The following is a 15,796-nucleotide window of genomic DNA, read 5'->3' on the forward strand; positions in this document are numbered from 1 at the left end:
ATCCCTTGTGAATCTGATAATGTGGTTATTAATAGGAAATACTAAATAGGTCTGCTGCGAAATCTGATTCCTTTATATATTATACAAATATAGTCCTCCAACAAACCACCACAGATAAGTGTTACATGGAAATATTAATAGACCTCCAGTTAGGTGAGTGAAGAGAAAATTGTTAGACTCCTCATTTACTTTAACTTAGTGTGACAGCCTTGGCTGGCTTCGCCTCTCATTTTTTCCCTACTATGTCTTCTTTAGTCAAACAAAAATTTAATGATTATGCTGAGTTTGATAAATTTTAGGTTTTTGCAGCTGTCATAATATTATATTTGACACGTTTCACTGAACTGAATATAAAAGTCTGCAGACAGAAATAAATGAGTAGAAAAGACTATAAGCAATGAAACACAGATGGGAAAAAAATAAAATAAAGTAATAGGCTTTGCCTGCTCTGGAAGTGTAGCACTATATGGATATAAGTACAATGTAATAACACCTCTATGCTGCCATGATGTTAAAGGCTCCTTGTAAGGTAAACAGGTTCTTTCTTTCCCAATTAATTTGTCTGTCATCTGAGAAAATGGCTCTGGGTTCTAATCCTACCTTTTACAACTTGATTCTTCAAATGTCATTATATGTTTAGGTATTGATCCGAAATTAAAAGATAAAAAAGAAAGTCAAGAAGAATCTCACTGAAGATAGGATGTTGCTTATCTATTCCACATACTTAGGGAAATTTTAAAGAGTCATGTTGTACTTTTATTTATTGTATTTTAGATCCAGTAGTCCCAAAAGCTTTTCTCTTTATTAACTTTAGCGATTTGAAGTAGAACAGCACACAAATACAGTAAAATAAGCAAGCCATTTTACTGTTGCCCATTACAATGTTTTTATTTCTTTTTTCGTGCACATGGTAATTTACTCCATACATGCAGTTTTTCAGATTCACGTAAGACAGCTGCTTCTGTTTTAGCAGTTTTCTCATTTATGGGGGAATACTTGCATATATCCCTCCAAATTTCTGTTGCTTCTGTAGCTACTGTCTGCTACTCAAAACTTGTACATGTGAAGTGAAAGAGAAGTATAACACAATTGCTATTTCTTAGAAACGCTATTCTGAATGGTTGAACGTAGCAGTAAAATCACTTTGTTTTGTCCTTTCCCACACTATACTGTATAGAACTGTATGGAATGGTATTACCAACCTACCATCTACCTTTCTCCTGTTAATGAAGAGCCTCTGTAGCTGCAGCCCCAATTGGCATCAGTTCAGGATCGTTATGAAGATATCAAACGTATCAAGAAGTGTTGTCTTTTCCAGTGTTTTCCTTCCTCCTTCACATGAGTACCTAATAGGAGTCAAAAGAGAAATGAAGTAGGATGAAGGCAGCCAAGTACAGGAAGAAAAGTTTATGCTTGGTCTCACATGCATTACGGTTTGATTTACTTTCCATGTCAGTTGATTGAAATGAAAATGGAATTTAATGGTAAAAAGGAAAATTGCAACTGTAAAATACCAGTTGCAGAGATGAAAGTACTGCATTTCACATCTTCAGACTTTGATATCCTTTTAAAGTACTGATACTGGTTTCTGATATTTATTAATCAATTTTAGAGAAATAAGCCTGGCAAACTTTAATGGGCAACACTTCATAATAATCTACTTATATAATGAAATAGAGTATTTCATCTGGAGATCTGAAATAGCTACACAATGAAGGCCCCTTCCTCTGAAAGTTTCTATTATTTTTTAAATATTACTGGATACTTAGGAAGAACAAGAACTCAAACCACTGATTTTTAAAAAGATTTGCTAATCTTTGACTTCTTAGCACTAAATTTGAGTTACTTTTATGTAATATGAAGAGATTTTTCCATTTTAATGCTTTTATATGTTAGAATCTAGCTTTATAAGGTCACTTACCTTGCCTGTGTGAGTGATTAGGGGATTTTTTTTTCTCCTTTTTTTTAATAATTGTTATTTATTTTGCTAAATTTGCAATTCACTTTTATCCTGCATTTTATAGAATACAATCCCAGAGCATTTGTGAGCTCTGAGATGTTTTTCACCTTTTGCCTTCCATTCAAATCAAGGGTTTCTATGTACTTGGACCAATAGGTAATTTAAATTCCTTTCTTATTATTTGTAGCATCTTACAGGAAGTAGTTCAGTGTACATTTTGGCCCACACTATAGACCCAGGGATTTACAAAACAAGAGACATCATTCTTCCTTTCATTTTCCCTATTATCCCCAAAATCACAAACCTTTGAGAAGTGCTGTGCTCAAGTGGTTCACTGAGCCTCTTTATGTATAATACCTGCTCATAAAAACACTTCTTGGCATCTTTGGGCATCACACTTGCAGAGTGGATAAGGGGAAAATCGTGCTGAATTTTAACAGCAGCATAGCCTGGGGAGTTAATACACTTCAGTTTTTCATCTCCCCAGATCTTGCTATTGAGTCTGACACTACATCTGAGATGAGATGAAGAGAGGGTAACTGGTTAGAATTAGAGGATTCTTCCAAACCACAACGTAAACACTTGTCTTTCTAAGTTTGCCCAACATAGGTAGAATTTTCCACTTTCATTGTGGATTTGTCTGTAAATCTCTGCATTTGGGAGTGAAACTCTCCTGGCCTTTTTTTTGCAGAATGCTTCACTTTTGCTAATCCTGTTGTAAGATACAGTGGGAGTTAGTATAGGCTTATTTAACTCCACTCAGAAAAGATACAAACAGTGCTTAACAATGCTTTCAATTTATGCACATTGGTACTCCCACAGTGGCAAATTTCAGGAAAATAAGCTTACATAGATTAGTCATTAGCCTTTCTTTTCCATGTCCTTAGAATATCTTCTAACCTGACATTAAGGAATAAGATATTTTGCAATAAAAGATTAAATACCCTTCATCCCTGATGGAAAGTATTTCGAATCTTCTTAAAATTCTGTTCAATTAATGCCAGAGGAATTTAAGTAATTTTGAGGATTACATTTTAATCATAATTAGAGATACATTTTAATCATAATTATTTTTAATTTGAGATGACTTTTTCTAATGAATTCAGAGAGATGGGCCAAATTTGCATGCATGAGAAACGAGAAGACATAAATGTTTGTAGCAAGTTTTCAAATCCATCTATCTAACTGCATGTAAGCTTGTATTTAGTAGTGGTATCGGGGACTAGGCCAAAGTCTGCCTATAACTTTAGTTCCAGTATAAAAAGGATAGACTTTACAGGATACCTGTTCTCTGCTTGCATCTATTACCTCTTTAAGCCAGCGTAGAAGCTCTCAAAAATATTGCTGGGAAACACTGCTCTGACTTTTTTCATAGGAAACCAGCTTTCTTTGGAATGAGTCAGATGCGGGTATAGCTCTTCACGCTCTTTCTTTGGGTAGCCAGTCAGGCACAGATAGCAATGTACTGCTGACATTGACACACTTCAGGTGCATCTAATGGGGGTTACTTGGACTGGACTAAAGCTTTTCCCAAGTAACTCCCACACAAAATACCTATGGTATGGATGTCATGCTCTCAGCACCAATGCTCCCCCTGTACAAATCCACTCCTATTAGATTATCTGATGCTTTTTCAATTGCCAGGAGCCCCCAGAAATAATTCACGAGTAGTCTTTTCTCCTGGTGGAAGGGGCTAGTGCATATAGCCTTAGTGGTCCAGGCTGCACCTGATTAATTGGTTTATAACCAAAGCTAGTTGAGCAATGCAAAATCTTTCAGAGCACACATTAAGAAGAAGGTTGTGTGTCTGATTAACAGGCAGAATAGCCTAAATTCCATGCTTGGTATACTGACCAAATTTCCTCCGAAGCCTTTAACTGCAAATTAGATATGAATATGGCTACTGTTGATGTTGCTAGCAATTTTCTTCTGAGGTGGCAAGATTAGAGACCACACAGTAGCTTTTTGATTGGGAGATTACCAGAATATTTTCTATCTCAGTAAGAAGAATTCGTGGCTAGTAGGTCTCATGTAACACTAATGCTGCTTCCCCAGCAGCTGCACAGTTCATGATAATCCCCATGTTCCCCCCAAATTGCATGTAAGTGCATGGGAACCATGGTGCCACATGTATTTCTAACACTGCATATATCCACTGAACTAGCAAGGGTGTAAAAGGCTTTGACATAGTACACTGGCAAGAAATTGTACCTATTGATAGGTAATTACCAGAGAAAGGGGGACATGGCATTCACCTATTGGATCATACTGTTCACAGCAGTTAACAAGTATGTTCACATAGCCTGAAAGGTAGCAACAACTACAATTAGATTTCTATGTACGTGTCACAGCCAAAGAAATACTAAAAGGAACGATCAGAGGAGTTAAAAAGAGCTCTGTGAAAAAGACGGTCATTGGTAAATGTTCTCATTAAGCAGAATTACCACCTACCTTAAACAAGAGCCATTATTATGAAGTATAATTAGACTTGAATAAGAACTCCTCTTTAAGACTCCTCCAAATCCTCAAGACAATTTCTGTTATAATGCACACAACATGCCTTCTCTTCCCTCCCCCAAACTTAAGCAAGTAGCAACTAAACATGGGAACTTGAGAAAGCTTCACTAGTTGTACAGGTGAACAAATTCTATCTATGTTTTGCCTAGGTTGTAGGCAAACCATTTCTGGCATTATCTGATGCTGTCCATTAAAAACCTTATTTTCAATTATTTAACTTCCCAAACTTTGATCACTTTGGCCAAAAATTTGAAGATGGGTGTATGACTTATGTAGTGACTCTTTATGTGAGGGTAAAATGAATTGTCAAACATCTACCCTTGAAAATCAGAATAGAAAACAAAGTGTTGTTTGATTATTTACAAAACCAAGCCAACACATAACATTTTACCATCCTTCCTTAAAAAAAATTGATCTACCTGATGCTAAATTTGGTGGAAGAATCACTTCCTTATCAGGGGTGTGTTCTTTCCTGCCTACAAAACTTGTTTCAAATGCTGCTACTTGCTATGCCTCTGAAAAATTTGTTCACAGAATCTCTGTATCTCAGATTTTACTCCTCTGTTCATGCCAAGCATTACCTAACCCGGGCTCCATTCAGTCTTTTCTGCAGCTGTGGGGCAGTTGTGCTGTATTGTGGTCAAAGTCAACCAGCAGAGCCATGAGCAACGATGTTGTACCTCCTGCTTGCAGTGACCCATCACTGCGCCCAGGTTGGGTTGAAGGAAACTGTCGGTTGAATGCACGGTGGCAAGAGCTGAGCCTGCAGGAGAGGGAGCAAATGGGTAAAGCAAGTCCATAGCAGAAACAGTGAAAGAAGTACCCTCAGTGGTGGCAAAAATGCCACAACCATTCTGGCAAGGGCATCCAGTAGTCCTCTGAGGTCTCCTGTGCTGAGTGGTCCATGGCAGCTGGTGAGCAACAGATAGAAGCAGTAACTGGGAGGATCCAGTTAGGGGAAGGAGGGAGAAGAGACACTGAGTGCCAGAACATCTTGCTACAGCTTGGAGGACAAGGAGGAGGGACACAGTAAAATGTCATACCTGGAGGCAGGTGAGAAGAACTGGGGTAGGGCTCAAGATGAGGAAAGTGGCCTCATGCAGTGAAAGTAGCCCTAGTCCTGTAGCATTTTACATGACTGCAGTATTTGTGCCAAAGGGTATTAAATTGCATTGTGAGACCATGGACCTTCATTTTGATGTTGGCTAATTTTTGGGTGGCTCTTTGCAGTGCTAATAATTCCTCCTTTTTTTGTGCACTGATATCAGTATAGAAATCAATACATTTCACTCCAAGGGCTTGGGCCTGTGTCTATATAGCAAGAAGTGGCTGTAAAATAGAATTAAACATGACCTAACTGAGGTCTGGTTTTACCCTTTCTCATACTTAATTGGTGTATCTGTTAGGGCAAACAATACTGCTGAAACAAAGGATTATTCCTTGGAGCTAAGAATTGGCAGGAATCTTCCATAACCACAGCGTTCTAATTATTAAAAACACTGAAATAGCCTGGAAGTCCTATCAGACAATGAAAAGAATTCATCAGTGACTTCAGCTGGAACAAGAACATCATTAAGATAGAGGCGTATCACAAACGTACTTCTCACTAAGTTAGAGAAGACACAACATTTATACTACCTAGAAAAAAATAAGATGTCTAAGTACAGTTAGGCTTTTTCAATGAAGTAGGAGGAAAGACAAAGACCTAACAAAAAAATTAGCAGGCACTGAATCAAGTAGTGTAAATATTTTTTTAAAGCTAACAAAAATTGAAAACACACTGTATGTTTTAAATTAAAGATTATGACCTTTTGACTATATTTGCTTTATGCTGACTTGAAGTTGCTGGGGTTTTTTTTCCAGTCTAAAAACTTAGTAATAGTTTTGTAGGCAAAATATGACTTGGGGTTGTCTTGCCAAAATCTGAGTGAAGCTTAGCAACGAGTATATCTTGGTATGAATAAATTATATCATTAATATGTGGGGTGTTTTTTTTTGTTTTATAATATCACAATATCATATTGAGGATATAATAGCACAAACAGACACAACAACCACCAGGACTTAAAAAAATCACTAGAATTACCACGTTTAATTTAAATTTAAGAATTTTCTCATCATAGCTTTGGAAGTTTCATCAATTTGAAAATTATTTGCTATCATTGTGAATGCATACTTGAAGAAATTGCAACTTGTTCCCTATTGCTCTTTCTCGGTCTTGCAAATTAGATGTTCCTGACACAAGAAAAGATGTCAGTTTTCATACTGCAGCAACCATGGTCAATTGGTACAGGAGCACCACTTTCAGCTCCCAGCAGAACACTTAATTTTAAAATCTTTCTAAAATGCACTGTCTAGGTGGAAACTACTGGCTTATGTAAGCTATACTGCAGCACAGCTCCAAGACTACTGTATTTTCATCTGGTTTATGATACAAAATACACCCACCAAGGAACAGTTGGGTGCCTCGAGGATGGAGTAAGTTGAGTGTACAAAAAAGCACATTAGACACTGCAGGCACTTGCTGACTCATATGTTAAGGCAAACACAAATAGATTTACTTTTTTTTAAAATCTATCATCTTGCCTTTCTTAGCTCGAGTGAGTTCCTTGACTGTTCTGGAAAATCTGTCTCTGTCATTAAATACACTTATCACCAAGCAACCTTGATTTTTTTTTTACTTTCTGTGCAAGCATTTTAGTGTAAATCTTCCTTTTGTTAACTTCTTTTTTAAATTAGATATTAAGAAATAGCAGACCCAATTGCTCTTTTCCTTCGTAATTCATGGTTCTCCACATTTACAAACAGAAGCAGATAGATACAGATACCTCAGAAGCATCCATACACATGTAGCCAGAAATATAGTACTAAAAATTAGTCAACCTTTTATTCTCTTCTGGAGAGAAGTTTAACTAAACTCTCTCTTAGCTGTGCCATATGTAATTATAAGACCTCTGCATTTTGGACAAAACAAATATGATTTGTGTTTCCTGTAGGTGTGATATCCAACCCTAGCTATTCTATGATATTTATGAAACTTAAAATCTGTAGCTTCCTTATAGACCCTTTTCAGTTAAAGACTTTACATGTCAAGGTTATAATTTAAGGTGAGAATTAAATTATTTTAAACTTTTTATTTCAGCAGACAAATGCATTTGACAAGAAATATCTCGCTAATTTGAAAAGCATAAAACATTTAATCTTTAACATCTTTAATATGTTATATGCATCTGTCAGTACAACATGCTACAAATAGTTTATAGTGGATGCAACAGATTCCAGCTATTGGAGTACTTTGCTGTTCCCAAATAATTAAACTGGTGATTAAACTTCATATGGTTTCACAAAATGTATTAAAAAGCTGCAACATATTTCTACATGAAGTAATACTTCCCTCTAATAACATACTGCATGGTAATTACCTTTTCCGTTGTCTTTAAATTAGTCGTCTTAGGTCAGGCTGTGTGACAGTATGTGGATATGCAGCTAAAAGCTTTTATTAGTTCTTCCTCCCTTTCTTTTGTTGCAATAACTTAATATCATGTTCTGTCTCTTGTACAATGCAGGCTGGGGTTGAGTCGAGTCCTCTATTCTCTTGCCAGTCTGTTCTTTCCAGTATTTTTTAAGATAAATGTTTCTTCAATATGTATATTTTATATCTTTTTTTCAGGTTAATTATTTTCTGGCCTTTTTCACTGAAAAGAAAACCCCAACAAGACAACTGTTGTATACATGTATATACATGTTGTATACATGTATATACATGTTGTATACATGTATACATTTCTTACATCAAATTTAGATGGAAGCTCATGCAAAAAAAAAAGGCTCAGTGATATTTAGACCTGCCCCTCAATCAGCATGTCTTTGAGTTGAACATGATAAATGCCTCTGTAACCTTGACAGTTCTGGTTTTTTTTATTTGGAATTGTATATTATATATTGTGTATATGTAGAAGAAGTTCACATTCTTTAAGTGGCAATTACGTCCTGTAGCTAGGCATTTGTTAGTTGCTAATGACTGGCTAGGGTAAGGAGGTTACCTCTTGCTTTTTCCTGCTTAATCATTGACTGCTAACAGGTGCCCACCACCTGCATTAGAAAACTACTTTAGAGAGAAATGAAATTTTCCACTGAGTCTTACTGCTTTTAAAGCCAATAGCTGTAATTTTGAGTAGTCTTACGCCTCCAGTCGCTATCAGCTCGCACAGCCCTACCCCTCCTATTTTCCATCTTTCAATATAATCCCTTTTCCTCAACTGCCTTTCCCGCTTTCTCTTTTCCATGCCCTTACCCTTGCTGCAGTCCCCTCTTACCCCACCTTTCCCGAGGTGCTCACGTAGATAATCTCATTACAACTAAACGCCACCTGGAGAACTGTGAAGGGCAGCACCACGCTCGCACTAACTCTTCACGGCTGACCGCGGCTCCCGGCCTGGCTGCCGGGACATAAGTAACCCTCACCGGAGTGCTCCGCCTCGCCTCACGCCCGGGGGATCGGCTGTTCGGGCCCGGCCGCTCCGCGCCGCCAGACGGCGGTGTTGGCTCTGTAACGGCGAGCGCCGAGCGCTGGCTGCGCTCAGGGGCGCGAGGCTGTGAGGGGCGCGGCGGTGCAAGCGCTGCCCCGGGCTGGCGGCCGTCAGAGGAGCGCCCTGAGGGGAGGAGGTGGACAAACCGCAGCCCGCCTCGTTTCGGACTCATTTTCAAGCGGCAGAGGGTCCCGACGTGAGTCTGCCGTCTTTTGTCAGACGCGCCTCACGCCTCATCCCGCTCTGCTGACCCACCCCCAGCAGCCGGGGCCTGGGCGCGGCGCTCCCCCCGCCGCCAGCAGCGCTGAGGCGGCAGCGCTCCCTCGCCAGCCCGGCACAGTCCCTCCGCCTCCCCGGCCGCGCTCCCAACGCGGGAACACGGCGGTTGCGCGGGCTTGAAGCGAGGTTAACCTAAACTCCCTTTCATCACACGCTGTTCCTGCCCTGACACCGGCGCTGCCCAAACCCTCCCAAGAAATGCGCGGGGACAGATTGACTCGGTTGTCCCGGCAGGCACACGCGCTCCTCACGGACGGGGGCACGGTCCCTCCCGCGCCCTTTCTCTCGGCGCTGCGGTGGATGCCACCAGGTTCCGCAGCTCACCCCGCTCGCTCACCCACAGCCCTACCTGCCCCTCAGCCGCTGGCCGCCGCGCACCGCCCAGAACGCCCATCCAGGCGTCCCGCGGGCACGCCCCTCACGAAGCCCATTGGCTGGCACGGCGCCCCTGGGGGGGCGGCCGCAGCGCTGATTGGCTCAGCGCCCCGTCCGTCACCGCCGCCTGTCAAAACACGCCCGGCTGCTGTCACAACACAGCGGTGCTGCTGCCGCCGCGGCGGCACTTCCTGCGTGCGCCGCCCGCACCGCGCTTCCCCGCGGCCGCCCCGTGTCTCCGGCACCGAGGGGGGGTGCTGCGGAGTCTGTGGGGGACGGGCATGGCTCCTCCGGAGAAAGTTGCCGCTGCCGTCGTGCCGTGACGGGAGCGCCGCGGGACGCCGTCCGTGTGCGTGTCCCCCCACCCCGCCCTCTCAGCGCCCCGGAGAAGTTGACACCGCGCGGTGGGGCGATGGCAGAGGCTGCCGGCAGCAGAGAGCAACCGGCGGCGGGCCGTGCCCTCCCCGACGCCGCTCATCGTGCCGAGGAGGAGCCCGAGTCGGCTTCGCTGGACGCCCCGGCGGCAACCGCGGGCAAGAGGCGGGAGCGCCGCAGCGGTGTCTCGGCCGTCGGTACCGCCGAGCGCTTCCTCGGTGGCAGCCTGGGGCCGGCGGCAGCATCCGACCCCGACGCCTGCCTGCTGGAGGCGGCCAAGGCCACCCCGCGGAGGAGCAGCATCATCAAGGTAAGGGTGGGGCGCCCCGGCCGCGAAGTTTCCGCGGGTCCCGTCGCCAGGTTGTCCGGGCTGAGGCCGCTCTCCGGGCTCCGCGGGGCGGCTGAAGCTGGCAGGGGCGGGAGCCGGGCTGCGCGGAGGTGTGGAGGCAGCCCGCCAGGGCGGGGCGGCGCGCAGCTGCCCTGTCGGCACCGAACAAGAGCGAGGGGGCCGCGGTGTTGCCTCCCGGGAGCCCTCCGGGGGACAGGGCCGTCTCCGGACCGAGCGGCTGCTAGAGGGGGTATCCGGGGGGAGCCCACAGGCCCCGGGGAGCGAGCCCTGGAGGTGGTCTGTGGCGGGAAGCTGCTCCTGCCGCCGCTGAGGGGTGTCGAGGTCCCTCCCGTATCCGTGCGTGCCCCGTGAATTTCGCAGCGGGGCAGCTTCCCAGAGAGTTGTGAAGTTTTTGTGTAGCAGCTCGTATCTGCTCTTGCTTAATATTCATGAGGCACCTGGAGGCAGAATAAATAGCTTCTGCTGTGGTGGTTTTCTTTGCTCTTGAGTAGCAAAATATGCAGCGTCACAAATTAACAGAAGGCGTGTTTGGAGGTTGAATGTAGTACAGATTGCTATGGAGCAGCACCGTGTGCTTAGCGCCCTTTGTGTGAAATTAACAGGTCGGGCATGATCTTAAAAGCCTCTGCCTTTGTTATAATCTGGAAAGGAAAATGGCCTTATGATTATGTTTATCTGTGGGCTTTTGTTTGCTTGTTTGTTGTTTGTTTGGTTTATCCTCCATTTTAATTTTTAAGAATAAACTAAGTGATTTCCAATTAAATGGCATCTCCTTGCAAGTACGTAGGCTAATCGCTAGTTTCTGGGGAAATGATGAATGAAGTCTCCTGGGCAGACTTAATTTAGCATATGGTCACACGTGATCCTCTTGTAGTGATTTGCACTTGGAAGGCATCGGGAGAGCTGTGGAAAAGGAGCCTTCACTTCTGCAAATGTGTGAAGGCACTGGGCAGAGCTCTAGCTCAAGGCAAGAAGCAAAGAACACATGCTTAGCTCTCAGAGCTTAGTATCTCCGTTCAAAGGAGGAATAGATAAACAGAATACTTGAGTTTTGCATTTTAAAGCTTTAACATTCAGAGGAGACCGAGGTAGTTGGGTGCAAAAGAGCCTTCAGGATCCTTTGAAAGTTCCACCTTGAAATATTAACCCAGTAAGTCCAACAAAGCATTGAAGTGTGGTTTTAGTCTTCTTAAAGGCATCCATGAGTGTGATGGGAGTGCTTCCAATCTGAAGTTACATAAATGCATAAATCTTTTACTAAATCGGGACCGAAGTTCTGTAAGTGTTCTGGTACAGAATGGTATTTTTCTCTTGGAATTGTGTGAAGGTTTCAAAAATTGAAAATACACAATCTTGGATTCGAATTAAAGAACGTTGTTTTTACAGACTATGCCAGTTGTAAGTTTTAGTGACTGGGTAGCATTTTTACTACAGGTTGATAATTTAGCAATACTACTGAGAGTGATAATGATCTGTCTTACAACTGCAGGAAATTTCTCAAGATACATTCTGGGATGATGTTTCTCAGCAGAGAGATTTCTGATAGCGATAAGAAAGTATTAATGTTATATAAGGAACGGGTAAGGCCTTATCTGAAATACTGGGTAAACTCAGTTTCCTGTGCTTAGGAATGGTGCATTCAAACTGGAGCATATGCGAAGAAGGGTAACTAGGATGGGCTGATAAGGTCAACGAATTGAATACTGTATGAGAGAAAATTTGATTTCTAGGACAGCATTGCCTTTAGAATTAAGGATGCCTATAAGAGATCCAGTCTGGAAACTAGAACATTATTCTGATCATTGTAAGGGTCTGGAATGATCTTATGACAGAAGTGGAATAAAAAGTACCATAATTCATCTTAAATTTAGTTGTTAAACTGATGAATTAGATTAGATACCATGGTTGTGTCTGATACCATGTATCTGAACTTGAGAATTTGCAGGCTGTGCATCTGTAAGGCATACTGTTGGGACCCCATGCAGAACATTACATTTATTTTCCCACAAGCTTGTCTCAGTGGCGTGTAAAAGTCTTTTGAATCACAGTTTTCCTTTGGCATTATACCAGTGGAATGGAAATACTTTTAACTTGGGATAGGAATTAAATAATTTGTCTGCATCTTTCAGGAACTTCTGGTGTCCTGGGAAATTTCATCAGGTGTTGAATGCAAATTTTAGATGGAATGAAGATTAAAAAAACCCAACCCCAGCTTATTTTAACTTTTCTGTTTGGGGTTTGTTTTTTTTCAGGACTTTAATGTTGCAGGAGTTCTGTTTAATCATGTGCTTTTCAGGGGAATGAATTTTAGGGTGTTTATTTTACTCTAAAAGGTCTGTACGTTCATATAAATTTATAGTCAGAATAGTATTCCATTGCTTTCTTTAAGCTGATCTTACCAGCTGAGAAAGGGGGTTTAGAAAAGCAAAGGAAGTTGTGCAGTAAGGGCAAGCTCTTGCTCTGCAGGAATTGAACGCTCTTGCCTTGTTTGCCCATTTCTCTCCCAGTTATTTAAAGGTGTCCTTTAAGCATGAGTGGTCTCGCTGAGTTAGCAAAAAGTGAAAATTCTGTAGATTGAGATGATCAAAGGATACTTTTAACAGCATTTTTTCCTGGCTGTCTTCTAGAACTCTGCAAGTTTCAAGGTTAGCATCTGAGAGCGCAATTCCAGTGGAAGCCAGACTTCCTTACGTTGGAGTGTTTTGGCATCCACAGTGTAACTGTGAAGTATAAAGGACTGAACAGGGACTTGCTTTAAAAAACTTTCCTGCAGCAAATTACATCTGGCATATACAGCAAGTAAAATATGAACCCTTCTAGATAATCTTCAGTGCATTCATGTGTTCTCTATTTGGCTTTAGAAACAAGAGAACTCATTTACGTAAAAGGGACAAAATGTAGCTGGAATATTTTTATTCCCCTTTTGCTTTGTTAATGTTCACAGCTTTGTAGATTGATGTAAATTCGAAAATCTGAAATAGCATTAATGAGAAATAGTTGTAGCTGCCTTTGTGCTTTAGAAAATTTCCCTAATACTTGTGCATTAGTTTTTAGGGGGTGTTTTGGTTTTTATTTCTCTTTCTTTCTCTTTTTTAATGCAAGGAAAGAGGTTTTATTATAGGTTTTACTACAGAACTGGAGCAAGAAAGGGGTTTTGCCGGGAGGAGCTTGCAGGCAGCAGAGTACAATGGTTGGGAGACAAAGTTAAAGGTGAAGAGAGTGCAGAACCTGACCCGTTTTTGAAGAAGCCTAAAGATAAACCATGCATTGGGTAAATTATTTGCGAAGTGTTTCCATTTTTCTTTTTTCGTGTGAACAATCCAGGGCCAATTGTTTGTAAATAAAATGTTTATTTCAACCACTTTTAGGTCAGGAGAACTGAAGACTACTTAAAGAACTGGATTTCTTGGTTTTTTTTAACGTGTAGTGCATTGCAAGCCTTCCTGTGTGGGGTTCTAAACACAGTTGACTGCTGTTTTCCTTCTGGCGTGTTCCTTCTGACATTGCCATGTAGAAGCATTTAATGAAGGTGTTGGAAGGCTGTGTAATTGGTTATGTAATGCCTACTGAAATATCTTGTAACTTTTAACCAAAATATTTCCCTGTCAGTTCTTCTCAGGCTTCTCTCTCTGCTTTGTTTGTGTGTAATACAAACTTTTGGGACCATGTGGGTTTTTCCTTCCTGGATCTTTGTGTCAAGATACTGTAGCAGATAATGCAGCTCTGCATTATGTCAGTAACAGCAGACCATGCCCATGAAGTGAACTTGAAGTAGAACTGCAGAGTCAGACTTTAACTTAGTCACCACAGAACTGTGAGACCTTTCTCTGAAGTTCTTCCAAAGACTATTTGCTTCTGTTTCATGCACAGATTTTTTTCTTTCCAAGCCAGCTGAGTTGTCCTTGCTTGTCATATACTACTAGTCTAAGAACTGCAAGAATTAGGGTTTTGCAATTGAATTCATCAGTTTAAACGTATCAAGAGAGCCTGTGCTCTTGTTTCAAGAATTTCTATTTATCCTACTGACATTTTTAGCTTTAAAAAACCCCAAACCTACAGTAAAAAAGAATGAGACTTGGTTTCTTTCAGCTTGTGTTCTGCAGTTTGGCGACAGAATTTAAGTGTTTTAAATAGATGATACATCTTTCTATGCAACATGACTATTAGACTTTTTTTCAGAAGACAGAATTTTTCAGGACTGTAGTGATTCTCCAGTAACTCTTACTTAGCTTTATGCTGTGAAAGCTTATATTTAGGTACTTGCTACTTAATAATCTCAAACTATGACTATCTAAGATTCATGAAAGCTAGCTAGTTAGTTGTTAGCCCAGTGGTGATTTTACCACAACTGCATTATTTGGCATATTCATAAGTACCTTAGAAAAAGGAAAATATTTAGGTAGAGAATACATGGAAGAATACAGTAGAGTCTAGAAAGTTACAGAGGAGGGCAAGAATGACATGCCTAGCCATGGAAAGACTGCTACAAAATGACATATCATCAGATTGGTCTGGAAAAAGGAATATAGCAGGTGATATTTTAATGTATGCAAATTCCAGACATTGTGGAGAGAGAAACAAGGAACTGATACTCGCTCTCTTTCACAGGATGCGAAGTGGGGAAACCCAGGGATAGTTATATAGCAGCAAGTTTAAAATAGATGAAAGCATCTTCTGACGCAGCATGTGATTGAATCGTGCACTTAACAGCCACAGAAAGCTGTGGCAGTCAGAAATGCAAATGAGATCAAGCAGGTTCAAAATGACAAATTGATGGAGGAGAGCTTCACAACGCACCAAAAGCATCTGGCTTAGAAAGCCCCTGAACGACAAGTGTTTGAAACTACAGCAGAGGATTGATCACTTTGTACTTTACTGCTGCTTATGTGTCTCCCTATGCATGTACTCGTGTAGCTGGGATACCAGTGTAGACTGACCTTTACTTAACTTGGTATCTATTTGTTAAGAAAAACTTAATACACTGTTAAGAGACACAGAAGACTGTTATCCAGTCTTGCTAGTGTAAAGATTTCTCAGGAATGAAAACAATCTTCTATGTTAATTAGTTATCTAGATTTTTTCTTTTTTTTTTTTTTTTTGGCCAGCTTTACCCAAGAGAAGCATTTTAGAGACATTTTTTTGGATTGCTGTGGCATAGCTGTTTGTAGTCTTTATAATATTTTTGTCACACTGCAGTGTATTCCATACAACTGCTTTTGTCAAATTAATTATATCCAGGAGTTGGTATCACTGAAGATGGACAGTTCTTCTATGGAACTGTTGCATTTAGCACTAAGATACTTTCTCCTGGAGGGCAGTAAGCTTTTCAGACTGGGGGTTCACCCCCATCTCTTCACTGAAAACAGCTCTAACATTGGAAGGTCCAGCGTGGCTGTGTCTAAGATGATAACA

The 15,796-nt window shown here is 41.5% G+C and overlaps 1 protein-coding gene and 1 long non-coding RNA gene across 3 annotated transcripts in view; one reads left to right on the forward strand and one right to left on the reverse strand.

Annotated features, from left to right (window-relative positions):
* LOC115608796 lies at window positions 1-9,796 on the reverse strand. Of its 2 annotated transcripts, none has more exons than XR_003991652.1 (4): window positions 9,635-9,796; window positions 7,900-8,172; window positions 5,059-5,240; window positions 1-1,346 (listed from the first exon to the last, which is right to left on the reverse strand). It is a non-coding gene; the product is annotated as an uncharacterized LOC115608796 (long non-coding RNA). The 2 variants fall into 2 exon arrangements; XR_003991651.1 differs by lacking the exon at window positions 9,635-9,796 and adding an exon at window positions 8,942-9,620.
* Window positions 9,797-9,828: 32 nt separating this feature from the next.
* Window positions 9,829-15,796, forward strand: part of PLCL1 (phospholipase C like 1 (inactive)) — a 210,911-nt gene continuing 204,943 nt past the window's right edge. Inside the window, exon 1 of the mRNA XM_030488131.1 lies at window positions 9,829-10,345. Coding sequence (XP_030343991.1) covers window positions 10,073-10,345 — 273 coding nt within the window. The 5' untranslated portion in view covers window positions 9,829-10,072. The remainder of the gene's footprint in view (window positions 10,346-15,796) is intronic.

Source organism: Strigops habroptila, chromosome 5 (genome assembly GCF_004027225.2).
Source record: "Strigops habroptila isolate Jane chromosome 5, bStrHab1.2.pri, whole genome shotgun sequence".
In the NCBI taxonomy this organism is placed as follows: Eukaryota; Metazoa; Chordata; class Aves; order Psittaciformes; family Psittacidae; genus Strigops; species Strigops habroptila.